The 16431-nt window shown below is 27.7% G+C and overlaps 1 protein-coding gene across 1 annotated transcript in view; it reads left to right on the forward strand.

The window, feature by feature from the left end:
• Positions 1-10708, forward strand: part of LOC129988190 (kinesin-like protein KIF11-B) — a 35871-nt gene extending 25163 nt beyond the window's left edge. The window contains exons 19-26 of the mRNA XM_056096346.1: positions 826-884; positions 2732-2816; positions 3047-3130; positions 3226-3321; positions 3420-3642; positions 4192-4337; positions 5620-5748; positions 10089-10708. Of these exons, the coding sequence (XP_055952321.1) occupies positions 826-884; positions 2732-2816; positions 3047-3130; positions 3226-3321; positions 3420-3642; positions 4192-4337; positions 5620-5748; positions 10089-10253 (987 nt within the window). The 3' untranslated portion in view covers positions 10254-10708. The remainder of the gene's footprint in view (positions 1-825; positions 885-2731; positions 2817-3046; positions 3131-3225; positions 3322-3419; positions 3643-4191; positions 4338-5619; positions 5749-10088) is intronic.
• The last annotated feature ends 5723 nt before the right edge of the window (positions 10709-16431 follow it).

The raw sequence follows: 16431 nt of genomic DNA on the forward strand, positions 1-16431 counted from the left end.
TATATATATGTAATGATATTTTAAAATCTATTTTATATTCTAGTTAATTCCTATTTTTATCTTAAATCAGCCCATGATAATTTATTCTAAAATTCTCTCCTATTTCCTGATTGATATCTCACTTTTCATTTAATTATTTCTAACCACTTGCTCTATAAAATTGGAGAAAAGCACTTTATGTTCTTAAGCTTCAAGTGAGGGGATCCCTCATAGCTACAAAGATAGATTTTCTTTTCTAAACTGACACATATTAAAGAAGTCTTTATCAGAATCTCATAATAAAAACTCTAAGGGAAAACTTTCAAACACTTTGCTCTTGTACTGTGATCTAAACAGATGCATCATTTATCCTTCTGTGGAAAAATAAATTCCAAATATGTCTTCTTTTTGGTCATGTTTCTATAAGGTTATGTTTTTTTATTTATTAGAAACATAATGTGCTGTAAAAATTATATATATTTCTTTTTTATAAATTAGTAGTTGAAATATTCATTTATTCGTTAGATTTTCTTAGAAATTAATAACCCAAGTTATAAGTAGAAAAGCATTGTAAACTATGCCTATGTATTTCTAAAGAATGCACTGTAGTCCTAAGATAAAAGACAATGATTTAATTTTGGTCGTTTGAAACATATATATTTTTGATGGTATTATACTTTAATTTCATGTCTGTCAAAATATTTGAAGGTTTTCCAAAAATATTTGAAATGGCTTCTTTGCTTGTTTTTCTTTGGCTTGTATTGAGTTATTTACTCATTCATAGACATAATAATACATTATATAATATAATAAAGAGTTATTTTTTAATTAGAATTATTGTTTCAGTTTGAAGAATACAAACAAAAGCTAAACGGTGCTGTTGATGACATTCGGCCTGTGAAAGAGTAAGTCTCTATAATCAGACTTTATTCATTTCTTAAAAGTATATGCATATACTATAAAATATTATACATCAAGCAAATGATTTTATAAGTAGAACTTGTTATGTACATCAGAAGCTCATGCACTTGATAACATTTACAATGTTACGGATAAAAAAAACAAGATAAACTTAAAAGTACTAAATGTAGTAACTATGTTGAAAATCAATGCATTATTTAACTTATGAATTAAATAAAGATTTACTTTGATAGAATTCTGGGTGAATAATGACCAGAACACAGAATGTGTACTTGCCAAATCTTTATTTCTCTCTCAGTGGATTTCTTTTTGTGGGAATACCTGAATTGAAAAGTCAATAAATCATGACCATCTGCAATTGACAAAGTGTCTTGGTGGTTAAAGTCTTGGCTTTGGAATTGGGGAGTCTCATAATAGAAATCCAATTTCATCAAAAGATCCAAAATACCTTGGTTTATTTAGACCTAGTGTATGTTTAAACTAATTTCAGTGAGTCAGATAAAAATTTCTCCTGCTGATGTGATAAAAAATTTTAAAGAAGAGTTATTAGTTTGGGTCATGGACATGGTTGAAAATTACAATATCTATCCTAAAATATTAATATAATTGAGCTGAAGTATAGATGGCAAGTTGAGAATAAATGTTAAAATAAGATGCTTGAGATACCCATCAATTGGTATGCTTTACAATTCCATAACAAGCATATGCTGTGTCTATAGACAGGTATTTCCCCTTTGATAAATGAAAAGATTCTACTTTTACATTATTATTAAATTGATATTCATTAGTTTTTTAATACAAATATTATTGCAAACACGAATATATTCTTGGGATATCCTGTGTACTCTTAATATTCACATTATTAACAGGGCATTCTGTATGATAATTTGCATAAGTCTCATTTGAGAATACTCATGAGAAAGATTTCTTTAATTTATTTAGTAATACACATGAAAGTTTTATTTTATTGTGAGAAAATATGAAATTTTCTAATTATAGTAGTATTGTTTATTTTCTCAATGCTAGTGATTATTAGCATAATAATTGGAATGAGAATAAGAAAAAGAATAATTGAAAAATAAAAATGTATCAAGATTGCATGCAAAACTGGGATACTTCTATTTCAAAAATCTTCTTTAAAATATACTTTTATTGTGAAAATAGCGATCTGAATAGGAGTAATTTTCCTTTAATTTTCTCCAGTATTTCAACATTAAGATGCATTTGTGGTTTAGCTTCATTATATAATGTAGAGAGTCGAGTATGCATTATGGGAAAGTACCTCTTTCTATTTACCAGTTCGCTTTCAAATATTATGCTCAAGCACAAGGATAAACAAATAATGTTTGATTTAATTTAATCAAAAATTTGATACAACTTTTGGGATTCTGTTGATAAAACCTTGTGTCAAAATATCTTGTGAATTTTGCATTAGCATGATGACATATAAATATACAGTGTAAACTTTGTGACAGAGATAATATTAAATTTCATTTATCTAACTTATTGTTATAACATTATTTACAGACCAATAGAAATATTTCTTTTGTGTGTATATGTGCACGTGCATGTACAGTCAGGATGTTTAAAAGGAAAATTCATCAAAATCCTGAAGTATTAATTTTTTAAGAATTATAATATTTTCTCTTATGTGAATATAAGAGTGTATTTTAAGTTGTTGATATACACTTTATTCATTGTCTAACTTTATTTCAGTAATTGCCATTTGAGAAAATATAATCTTTAAGTTAATTTTCTATTTCAGTAAGTATTATTTATTTAATTTATAAATTTTCATTAAAATTATTTTTATTAATTATAATTTTTATAGAACTGTAAATATATTGCAAAAAGTGAAAGAGGAAGAAGATTTGTCAGAGTTTAATGATCTAATCAATGCCACCAACATCAAAGAAGTAAGTATAAATCTTTTAACTATACTTTTTCCTTCCAAAGGTTGTGCTAGAAATAAATTTTATATTCCTATTATATGTGTATATTAAAATGTTATATTTAATCATAAATATTATACATAAAATAAAAACAATCTTAGATTTTACATTTGAATATGATTTATCCCATTTTGAGTTTATTCATAATGTACTAGCAACTTTCCTTTCTTTCATTTTGCTCTTCTGTTTCATAGATTTCACTGAAGAACGATGAAATCATGAAAAGTCAGAAATCTGTTTCATCTGAAATTGCTGCCCTTCTGGAAACATCAACAAAGGTATTTGTTTATTTGGCAATGTATTGAAACAGGCTGTTAATTGTTCAATTTTGTTGCTTCATACGTGTAATTTTTAAAAAAATCTTTTGTTTCAGAATCAAATCGATTATTTTGATGAACTAAAAAAATCAATTCAAGGCTTTGATTCTACAATACTGGAAGCTCAAAAATTCAATCAAGAAAATATTAATGTTTGTATTTAAAAAATATTTTTGAATATTTCTTTTGAAATCAGGTTTTGAAAATTCTGGTTTGATGTTATATAATTTCTGAATCTTCTACTTCACAGGTTATTATTACATCATTAGAGGGAAATGTTAATTCAACCAAGCATCATATTGAAGAGTGTCGCTCATTACTGAAAAACACCTATTCTGAAACAATGAACAAAATCTCAGAATCTGAGCAAAAGAGAAACATTACAAAATCACAGATAAAAGAAGAAATTCGAAATTTAGATTTTGCTATGGAAAAGTTTATTGCTGAAGATTTAGTTAAAGATATACCTACAGGTAAAGTCAATTTTATATTCTGTATTTCTTATTAAAGCCAGTGTTTTTGCTTTAATAACTTGGCATCTGTTGGCAAGATTATTTTTAAACTAAGAAGATTTTCAGAAAGAATATTCATTGTATATTATTTATTAATTTACTATTTCTTTTCACGCATATTGCCACTGTATTTGTTTTATTTTATCTGTAAAAAATGTGCCATTTGCAGATTTTCTTTTATTTATAATAACCCTTTTATCACAATTAATGAAATTCTTTAGAAAATGGCTTTTATTTATTTCTCTTTTGTTTTTAAGAAAAGAAATTTGTTACAGTTTGAACTTAATAACAAAAATTAAGATAAAAGATATGCTTAGCTATATCGATAAAGCTTTAAAAAAAAAAAAAGTGGAGGAGGAAAAGTTTGTTGAGGAATTACAATACAGCAAAAGGATGATTTATCCTCTCATATGACCTTTCCACTTTTTTTTCCCCTCATCGTGCTAATTATGCTCCTGTTTTGTTTCTGAGATTATTCAATATAATAAATTTTATAATTTGCATTTTCAGGTAAAACACCCCAACGTAAAACTTTCACATATCCTAAGAATCTAGTGGCTACTTCTCCTTTAGATCGTGTTTTGCAAAGATTCCGTTCACAGCGAGCAATGGATACAGATTTAGCTGTTCATTTGCCTTTGGAAAACAGTTTCAATGTAATTCAAACATTCTTTATTGTTACTTTTAAAATATTCTAATTTAAAGTACTGGGGGGGTCTGTTTTTATATGCTTAATTTTGGCTGTCTGCCTAATTGCATGTATTATGTTTCTCGTATGCATTTATCATTATTAAAGGTCTCTACAATTGTTAGATGGACTTTCAATGTTTTGCAGTTTTAATAATATTTACAAACATATTAATTATTATTTATGTAAATACTACTGGAGAACATTAAAGAAAAAATTCTCTGCATTACTGAATTTTTGCTTATGTAATATTTTTTCATATAACCCGATAATATTTTGTCTTATTCTTCCTAAATTAATACAAATACTTATTGTTATTTTTGAGAAAAAAAAATTTTTAATAATATTTTATCAATGAGAAGGGGTAACTACAGCAAAATTTTGCTGCTTTGTTTGGTAATTTTATTTCTTGTCTTTGTAATTACTTCTTTCACTTTAATTAAATTCGAAGAAATTTTTATTAATCATTAAAATCATTTACATTTTTAACAACATATTAATATCTAAAAGTTAATCCTCCAAGTGCCTAATTATTCATTAGTAAATTTTCTGAAATATAGCTTACTTTATTTCTAAGAAAATATATTTTAGTTAGAAGAATATTGGAAACATCTATAAAGAGATTTTATAGTTTTTGAAAACAAATATAAGAATTTAAAATTTTGAGTCAATATATAAATTTAAACTGAGGAATTCTTTCTGTATCATAGTACAATTATTTCTTGTAATAAAAATGAATATCAGTTTCTCATTTCTTTATGATTTGTTAAAGGGCATTCAGTTTACTTGAAAATAATTAAGAGTTTTGTATAAATAATAATTTATTTTAAAACTATTATTTTGTTTATGAAGATTTGAAAAATTTGTCCATCTTAATAACCAGAAAATGCCTTTTGATTTAAGATTTTGTAAGTTTTAAAGAAGTATTCCCATTTACTCATTTTTGAAATAATGGATTAATTGTCATTCAAGTAAATGCTTTCTACCCAACCAACAATCCATCAATTTGTTAAGCATGTTATTATTTGAGAGAAAGAATATGCCAGAAAAGCATAAGATAGCAAATTTTGAAATATAAAACCCCACATGGAGCATGATCCTAATATTAGCATAGATGAATTAAAGAACAAAAAATTCTCATTCTACCACTTGGAAGACTAAACTTTTGAATTAGATGTAAATTTTTTATATATCTTTTTCCCGTCATTCTTTGAATAAATTTCTTACTAAACTAACCCATTTTTCTAAAGGAAAGTGAAGAATCAAAAGTTACCACTCCAGAAGGTATTGGAAGTGAGGTCAATTCACACAATGCATCCCTCACAAGTGATGATTATGATTCAACTGGATGCGAAACTGATTCAAATGCATCCTCCGTGGTTTGTGTTTTAATTTTCTCTTTACAAACTCTAAAACTTTTATCACTGATATTTGCATAATTCATATAATTTTATTAACACCTTTAAAGCATTAAGTTGAATATTATTATTGATTGTCATTGCAAATATCGTTTTTTAATGGTTTTTAGAAGAATGTTGCTTTGTTATATTAAATCCCTTGTATTATGTCATGTCTTATACTGATTCAGTCTTTAAGTATGAAACAAAGTATTTAAAATTAAATTATGGAGATCTATAAACTGATTGTAAATCATAAATTGCTAAAAAGAACAAGCAAAAAAAATCATCTGTAGATAAGGGCATAAGACATGAAAAACGGTTTTTGTTTATAACTCAGCAATTATTGACTTTGGTTAATATTGCTCAGCACTAAAATAATTTACACCAAATTTCCTTTAATTAATCAATACCTTTTTTTTATTTATTTAAGTATAATAATTATCTGAATCTAAACTATTAAAGAAGCTTGAACAATACCTAAAATTATTTGCCTTTTAATAAATTTTAATAGACAGGGTTTAGTAATAAGTATAAAGTACTAAGAGGGAATAAATATAATTGTTAAATTAGGAATAAAATTATTTGACTACTTTAAAAGGTTGAAGTTGATAGACATGTTCGGCCATTTTCACAAAGGCAATTTTATACTTTACTGCATTCTATCTGCATCAAATGTAGGTAATGGAAATAAAGTTTGTTATATAATTATTTTGTGATGATGATTCACTAGATAAGAGTTGTATTGACGATAGGAATAGTTTCATTGTGCATCTTGATTGCCCTGCTCTTTAGATTCAGTGTTTACATTCAGTCTTTTTGTATTTGTCAGCATGAAAATTATCTTCAATTCTTATATTAATATCAAGAATACTTCCCTTCTTTACCTGTTTGAATCTTATATTATACTCCTGTTTACCGAAAATCAGATACAAATTTTCTGAGAAAATGCAAAAAAAAAAAAAAAAAAAGTGCATGGGAAATTGCTGTCATATGAAAGGCACATTGTTTTGTTTATTGTAGGGAAATCTGCAATTATTAATAATAATGTTGCTTTAATGATCATCTTTTATTTGAATGCTCACTTTTTTTTTTTTTTTTTTTTTTTAATGCTGGATTGTAGCAAAAATTAATAAGCCAAGCTCTGTTGATTCATAATGTTCTTTCTTCAGTTGGAAATTGTTATTAATTTGCTTTCATCGTCATTTTTATTTGGTATTTCATTTCAGTGGAAATGCAGATCTCAGCATTTTTGGCAGTGAATTTTATTATTTTTTTAGATTGATTAATTTTTTTATCTAATTATTCTACAATATCTTTAATATCTCAAGCATGTTTGTATAAATTTATTCATTTTATTGTTAATTTAACCCTACACTCAGTGCTTATATTTCGTAGAATTCATTGTTTTATGAAGTTCAGCTTTTTTTTCAAAGCAACAAATTTTTAATGTTTCAGATGTTGAAGAATTTATTTAAGTTATGCCTAGGTACCTTTTATTTATTTTTGAAGAATCTGCAGATTGGTCTGATCAATGAATAACAAAAATACAGCAGGATGAATTTTGTGCGCCAAGGAGATATATCAAACATCATAAAAGCTGCTGTAAAAACATTTGCAAAGTCTCTTTAGTACATTACTCATTCAATAATCATTATCTTTAATTTTCTGTTTAGGAGCAATCCCTTGAATGACTTATTAGATTGATTTGAATGTACTATATTGCAATGTGTAATTATCTTAGTCCTTCATTTCATCATTTTAAAGTTTTTTGTTTTGTTTTTTTTAACTTTATTATTATACCAATCTTGTTTCAATGAATGCATTTCCCCCGCCCCTTCAGTTTTAATAATCTTTGAAAAATTAGTTTTGGACATAATTTATAACAATGATTTTTATTATAGTGAAATTCAAAACAATGTCATTGATTTATTGAGTTAAAGTATTTTACTGATGTTTAAATCATGATAAAAGGGGAATTAATGCTTTCTTTTCTTTAATTTAAACTTAATTAAAATTTTCAAGCAATTCATTGAATAATTTTATTCAATTTTATATTCAAAACTTTTATTTTTAAAGGTCCAGGTTCTGTCATTCTAAAATGATTATTGCTTTGTTTTTTTCTTTTTATAACTCTTATAGAAATTTTGTTCCCAAAAAAAATCTCTCTTTACATATAAAGATTTGTCCATATTGACAGAGCAATGCACAGCATTAAATACATGAAGTTATTTTTGGGATATTAGAGGCTGACTAAATGTGCATTTTTTAAAATTTTAATTTAAAAAATAATAACATAATTTTAACGTATTTTCATCATAACATCAAAGCATATCATCACACAATAATGTTTTAACGCCATTTTAAAAATTTAAAAAATAGCTTTTGAGTAATAAAAATTTTATTTGAATGAATGCATTTTTTTCTTTTGTTTTAGTAATTAAAAAAAATTAGTTTTGGATACAATTTTAAGTAATGATTTTTATCATGAAGAAATTCAGAACAAGGCCATTGCTTCTTCAAATCGTCATGTCGTATTATTTTCCTGCAGTTAGAGCCATGATAAAGAGGGGGGAAAAAATACTTCATTTGCTTTAATGTTTTTTAAAAATTTAAAGCAGTGTATTGAATAAGATTCTTAATTTTATAACTTGTTAAATTTTGAAGCAATGCAATATATTGTTTCATGTTGACTTCAAAAAATACTATTAAAAAAAGCTTCAACTAACATTTTATTACATTTTTGGAATATAAAAGCGCTTGAAAAAGAAATCTTCAACTAAACTTCAGAAATAAGAAGTGTTGAAACAATTTTTTAATCCTGACCATTTCTGAATGCTTTTATTCTTTTCTATTAAAAAATGTTTTAAGAAATTTGTTTAAAGCAGGTCATTGTACTATCGTCAAGTTCAGGGCAGTTTTACTAATCTTATGATGGTAGCCATTCTGAAATGCTTATCTCTTAGCTTTATAAGACTGCAACTAAAATTTCTAAATACAGCAAGTTAGGATAGGAGAAAATTTACACTTTCCATCTCAGCTACATCGAACCTTATTTGTTGTTACATATATAAAAATCAAATACAAACTGTTTGATCATGCTATACTTCAACATTATTGTTCACATATTCAGAAATGATGTATCCATCTAAATAAACTAATGGTTTGTTAATTTTAAGAAATACTGAAAAAAAAAAAATCACAGATTTTTATTGTTAATCTTATAAAAGTTGATGTGTGTGTGTGTGTTTTTTTCTTGTCAAAAACCAAAAAGATATTATTTGTTTTACAAAAGAAGATGTGCAAATAATGCACAAATATAGAAATAAATATTAAAATTTGAAATTATTTTTTTAAAAAAATCAATGAAAACTATGCAGTATTATAAAACAGAAAGTATCATATGCTTAGAAAATATGCAAGTTTCCATATGTGCACCTGTAGAAAGGTAATTAATTTTTATGGCAATTTCTCACTATGACCCTGGTTGTTGCAATTTCTACCTTAACTCCTTTCCCTTTATGTGTATGATACAGAAATTACTACTTCTTTCACATGTATAGTTATTCATTGCATAATGATTTATGCTACCTTTTAAAGAGTTTTAAAACATTTTGTATACTTTTGATATGTTACTGCTAGGGCACGTAGACTCATATTTTTATGAATAAACTAATTTACCTACAGATTTTAAGTATAGTACTCTCCCTACCATATGGCTTTCATATTATCTGGCCTAGTTTTCTTTTATCGTAATTAAATGAGGAAGGCAAGGCATTGCTGAAAAAGTAATCTATTAAGAACTTTCTCAAAAACTAAAAATTTTAAATTTTGGCTCTTATCTTAGTGTTATATTTTCCTTTCTGTGTAATCATTTATTTATTAGTGAAAAATAAAATCAATTTGAGCCAATTTTTTTAAGAACTAGACCTACAATTTATTTTAACATTTTGATTGTTTCCTGCATTAGGCACTACAGAATTTATGTTAAAATGTGAATAGCTTATATTCTTTATATATTTTCTCTCTAATAAATTCTTGAAATGTGTAATGAAGTATATAAACAATAACTAACAAATAAAACTTAGTTCTCAATAAGAAGTGAGAAAATATGTATTATGTAATATGTTTCGTATAAAAACTTTGTCTTCTGGTATTGGTGAGCAAAGTGACCTTCCGCCACATTAGGCCGGATACTGGGAGTGTACTGTAGTTAATGATATTGACATTTGTGAACTTTATAGAGCATATGAATTTTTCTTTGCCCATACATGTTGCAAAATTTAAAATACTTAATAATGACTTTTTTTCTTTTTCTTTAGTCTGATATTAGTGAAAATGGAAAAAATAAGGAGAATTGCAGAGTTAAAAAGACTTCTCGTCTTCCCAAAAAGCTTCCAAAATTCAAAGGATTTGCCAAGCCAACTTTGCCTCCAAGAAAACCACTCCTTTCTACAAATTCTGATTTGGACTCTTCAGCTTTCTAAACTCGTTTCTGGCATTATATGAATCATATTTTTGATACTCATTATATTTTACATTCGAATATGCATAATGTATATATTTTAGTGGGATTTTTTACTGTAGCCATATTTATGTTTTGCGATACACTGTAAAAGTGTAAATTATTCTGAAGTGATTATCATTCTCTCTGCACATTATTTAAAACTATTGTAAAATTGCCCGAGAATTAACAATGAATATTGGAATACCTACTGTTTGTCGACGTGGTACTATTTTGTATCATTTGCGTGATCACAAGTAATTGTATTGTGTGTTTATTTAAAATAAATGATGTCCATATAACATACTATGCTATATTCTCAAACTTGTTTTGCAAAAATGTTTTCCTTGTTTTAAAAGAATTTGTTACATGCTTAGTCTATAAAAAGATTATTCTTGGCTTTTCTAGTTTTATAAAAATTTATTGTTTAAAATACTGTACATTATTTAGTTACTGTACATCTGAGATTTGTCTTTTTAAATAATTTGTAGATGACATCATCAAATTTCTTCATTTAAGAATATATTTAGAACTTACTTACAAGTTTTCTAAATATATATATATTTTTAATGTATAGGACATATTAAATTCCTTGCAATGGTATTGCTTCATGTATAAATTTATACGTATTTTATATTTAGCAAATGTAAGCAGTAAATTGAGAAATACAAAGCATATAAAAGAAATTTATGAATTCTCATTGTATTTTATGCTTTATTTTTAAAAAAAAGTGTATATTACTATTGCACAAGATAATAGTAGGGAGCTTGTGAATTTTAAAAAGAATGAAATAGGAAAAAAACAGAATTTAAAATTTTATAATTTTTTTGGAAAGCACATCTTTTATTAAAGAAAAAAGCTTATTTTCAAAGAATAAATTTCCTTTGAATTTCCCTGTATATTACAGAAGGCTTGTTGCAAATATATTTTATTTACACATTTTACAGTTTTCTTAAGAAGGAGCTATTAATTTCAGATACCTGAACCATTGTAACTATATTACAAAGTAGTAGAACTATTTCCCCCCCCTTTTGTTTGCTGTTCAAACAAAACAGAAGGTTTAAAATTACCAAAAGGTTTTATGGTAATTTATTTTGAAAGTCAATTTTCTTTGCAGAGATGTAGAGTAAAAACTCTTCCTTTGAGTGTTACCCGAGAAAAATAACAGAATATTATCTCTTGCATCTGCAATTTTACAATTCATAATTTTCTTTTAAAATTATTTCAGTGAAATTATGGGATTATGAAATTAAAATGATGTTAATTTCTATACGAAGAAAAAGGCAGTGGATAAATTACACACTTAATAAATGTTGTTTTAACACTCTTAAAAGGGGGGGGGGGAGCTTCCGAAATGCATAATCTGTTTTCTTCTCTATGCTCTGATGAATGATATGCTAGATTCTAATATTATAAAACTGAATGCTTGTGATATTTGCAGTCTTAACCAGTCCAAATTTTTTATGCAGTAGGGGAGGAGGTTAAACCCCTTTATTAAGGAGTATGCAAGAAAGTTTTGAAGGAAGAAAACTATCAATTTTTTTAAGATTTCATTATTTGAGCTTAGAGGGAAAAAAGCACATTTAATGTTTTTGTTCTATGGAAATTCAGTAAAGATTACTCTATTAAACTAATACTTGTTCTAAATAAATTTCTTACACATTGGTTTAAATGAAAATCAAATTAATGCAATAAAGATAATATATTGTTACGAAACTTCTATTCGACTAAGTCTGTAAAGTCACCGGATTCACTTGTAGTGGTGTATGGTGTGAAAACAATCAACCTGCCACAATAACAAACGATGATGACTTTTATTAAACACGAAAGCTGCGAATACAAAGACAACGAATATACAGCAGCTCACTTCAACAAGTAGTAATAACAACCACAACAGAGAAAAAGCGGACAGACAGAATTCAGGAGGAGGAGGAAATCTACGTATCTTCACTCTACAATCTCTTTAAATGTGAGCAAATCTCCAATGTCTCCTCGCTTTAACTGTATCCAACTACCGACACACTACTACAAGACCGGCTACTCCTCACAGGACTCGATGCTGCTTCCACAATAAACACCAGGACTCAGCACACATCTCAATTCAGAATCGCTTGAGCTCCACACAACGCTTGTTCTTCGCTGGACTATTCCTCCGTCACTTCGTTATCCTCTCGATACTTGACTGCGGCTTGAAACAGCCGACCTTTTATATTTTCCAGAAGTTGGCAGAAAAGGTTCTGGAACAATCAGACATATCTCAGCTCCTATTGGCTGAACCGCTAAAATTCTGGAAGTTTCCAGTATTGTCTATTTTGTCGCCAAGCTCCGGGATCACTGACTCGGCATTCAACAGAGCTGATCGTAAAACGATATTTCCAGTGATTGAGCTAACTGTGCTGGAAAGCAACATTACAGATTTGTAACAATATCTTATATAATACTAGTGTAAGAAGTTTGCTTTTTATTAAATACGGCAAATAAGTTGCTGATTAAAACAGTAGTGTAATAAAAATAAATACAGTGAAAACTCTAAACAGCCACTCCTCCGTTACGAGAAAATTTGGCCGCCTTGAATGGTTATTCAGGGGTGTTTGTGCTCCGGGGAAACCCCGGAATTCCGGGGATTTTGAACTTCGATACCCGGAAATTCCGGGGATCGTCGTTCAAAAGGAAGTAGGAATAATAATGAATTATTTATTTTGATCTGGGTAATTTTGTTTGCTTTGAAAGCAGAAAACGCAAGGTCAGTGTGTGTGGTGAAAACTTTTCCTTTCTTTCTCCAAAGGCAGTGATAATGCGTGAAAAGGGGGAAAAAACTTCTTTTTTGTTCTTTCCTTATTGCGAGTTATGACTCATTCCCCCGGTTCTCGGACATTCTCTTCTGGATTCTTTCGGCGCGGCAGAAAAAAAAGGGAGAGACTTCGTTCGACCAGATGTGCGATCACGTGACCTGGGTTCAAAGGTCTTAATTTTGCAAAAAAAGTAATTCATTGAACTTTTATAATTAGGTCATTCAATACTTCATAATCGTAATTTTTCATTCCCCCCCCCTCTTCTCGAAACTCCAAAATGTCGGTAGTAAGTCCGTAAAAGTTTCAGGGGATTTTTTGGGGTCCCACAAACACCCCTGGGTTATTACAATTGAAAATAATTGCTATAATATAAACACGTTTGAGACATATCTAATGAGAAAATAGTGCCTTATTTAATGTTTCTTTTACATTTCACTGTACAAAATATATAATTTGACTCTGTTTTAAACTTGTATGCTTCTTAGAAACAATCATTTTTTGAAATTGTCTTTTAGTTTAAAATGTAAATCTTTAACCATAAAAAACGCTTACTGTCGATAGACTCGTCAACTAAAAGGCGTTACTCCCTATTAGAACATTTATCAAAGCACTCCACTGCTGCTTCTTGCCAGAAGGATTCGGGATCGTATTCTGTTCCAGCAAGTTTCAAGAGTTCTGTTAACTGTTCTTCCCCCGTCGAATATATCTTAATTGTCTTTCGATGATTCATATGCTACTGATTCCACAACTAAGGAAACATTTAGTGGTCACTTCTTTTCAGGAGGTTTTAATCTGGACAAGCCCTTCTCCAGTAAAATTTTAATGTTCTCTTGCTATTTTGCATCCATCCATATGTGAAATTACGTGTCGCAGAGCACATAATCCGTATTCCATCTCCATTTAGTTTAATTATATTAACGTCTTGTTTTAAAGCAACATTAGGACTAATTTGGAACAGACCTCGTGATTTTGAACCACGGTCAGATAACGAGGATGGCATCTGAGCTGGCACTGCTTCCTCCAAACTTCCACACCACAGCATCTGGAGGACGTTTAGCCCAGACGGATTTAACGTGCACCAGACTCGCTTACACAACGGTTCTTCGGTTGAATCGGGTTTCGAACCTGAAACACTTTGGTTCCGAAGCCGGGACCTTGCCACCGCGACACGTGTTCCATTTTGGAACAAAAATCTTCAATGTTTGCAAATTTCTTTTAACGATACCTAAATTCCCCTTTCCTAAGGCTACACGTCAAAGAAATCCCTATCAAAATCACATTATAAAACCATCAAAGGGGAAAACTTTGGTCTCTTTTAAAATGTTACAGGCATTAAGGATTTTTTATCCCTTCACTTAAAGCGTGGGAAAATGCTGAAGGGAGCAGTTTTATTGTGTGTTCAATTAAATAAAATGAGAATTGGGTCAGGAAATAATAGACAAAATGAAGTTAATATGGGCTAAATTATGAAGAAAATAAGATTTAAATTAGATTTTAAAATATCATCATCATCATATATATAATATTTACAATTATCTTCCTTAAAGCGGAAATCTTTCCTCAAGCGGTCATTACTTTCAAATCTAAGTGAAGGAGAATGCCTGCAATATTAGATCTCATGATATTCCTGTAGTAAATCTAGCAGCTGATGATTGGGTGGAACTACAAGTAAAGCATTCCTTGTAATAATTTAAAAATTAGAATTAGATCATCAAGATGTATCCTAATCACCAGAATTATTATTAATGAATGAAATATCTTAATGTTTCTGGGTTGTTTTAACAGAAAAAAGTCTACTACTTACTTTACTTTTAAAAAATAATAATATGCAAAACTCAAATCTATAAAATTTGATATATTTCATCTACTTCCACGAAGAGAAAACTTTGCGATTTAATTGTGTGAAAATGTATTCCTGTTTGGGAAATATAATAGCTGTCTTAATAAAATAGTTTATTTGATGAAATTTTATAACCACAATACTGTAACCAATGAACTAATAAAATGTGGCAATTTATTACTGCATAATATTTATCAGAAAATATACTACTAAATTGCTGCCTTGTAATTACATAAGCTTATTGAATTGCAGAAAGCATATAAAATAATATAAGTATCATAAAAATTTGAAAAATGTTTAATAGTGGAGTTCAATACTATTTATTAAATAAAATGTAGAATTCAAATCTGCTTTATATATCAATTTACATTTAATTTGAAAGTAATATTTTATTTTTTTTTGGTTTCTAAAACATTAATATCTAAAAATTCATATTCAAAATAAAGTTTAACAGTCTATGTCAATGTACTAATTTTACTTTCTCATATACAAAATATTAAAAAAAAAAAAAAAAAAAAACTTGTAATCGTGGAAAAATTCAAACTCAAGGTTTTAAAGACTTCCCCAAGTCCAAAAAAATACATTTTGGGAAAATTTCCATCTGTGACAAAAATAATTAAAAAACACTTTGAACTGAATGAATGAAATTTGATATAAGTTCTTTACACCAAATTTGTATATTTCTACTAAATTTTGGGTAAAATCTATTCAGAGGAAGTCTATCTGGTTTTTTGAATTTAAGTTAACACAATAACTACAAAATAAATAGAACTAAATGGATAAAATTAAGTATACAGATAGGATATTGAAAACATCTGTCAAATTTTTAGATAAATTCAGCAAGGAGTTGAATGTCTGTACTTTCAGAAGCATAACCCAAAAAATCCCAAGACTTAAATATGGTATGTGATTTAGTAACTGTAACTAACAGTAATTCCGCCATTAAAATAAAGTATTGAATCCATGAAGTACATTTTCTTTTATGGCATTATATATTTAAAATTTTGTTGAGAAAGTATCCTTTCTTTAATATCTTTACCATGGTTTTAAAGTAAAAAGAATTTGAAATCAATGTTTACTTAAATTTGGATAGTATTAATAACTATAGTTTGATGAAAATAAATTTTAATATGTTCATTATGCAGCTTTACAGTAGTTTTCTATATTTTTCAATTCCTTTTGCTTTTATTTATGAAATTTCTTTTTTTAAAATCATTATCGTTTTTAAAAGAGAAAAACTATGCCAGAAATTCAGCATTGGAGGGCAGTTTAAATCGTATGACACTGTCCTAGGTCGAGCAAAAATAATAAACTAACATTAGAACTTAATAAATAATTTATAAACAGGCATAATTATAACTTTTTAAGACATTATGTATCAATTATGTGTTTTTTATCATATTCAATACGCTTGAAGTATTTCAAAAATTGAAATGCAATTATTGAGAATTGATATATCAACCCAATTTTTCTTGAGTCATTTTAGCTACTACTATATTTATTTTCTTGAAAAATAAATAAGATTAATT

This window comes from Argiope bruennichi, chromosome 10 (genome assembly GCF_947563725.1).
Source record: "Argiope bruennichi chromosome 10, qqArgBrue1.1, whole genome shotgun sequence".
Taxonomy (NCBI): Eukaryota; Metazoa; Arthropoda; class Arachnida; order Araneae; family Araneidae; genus Argiope; species Argiope bruennichi.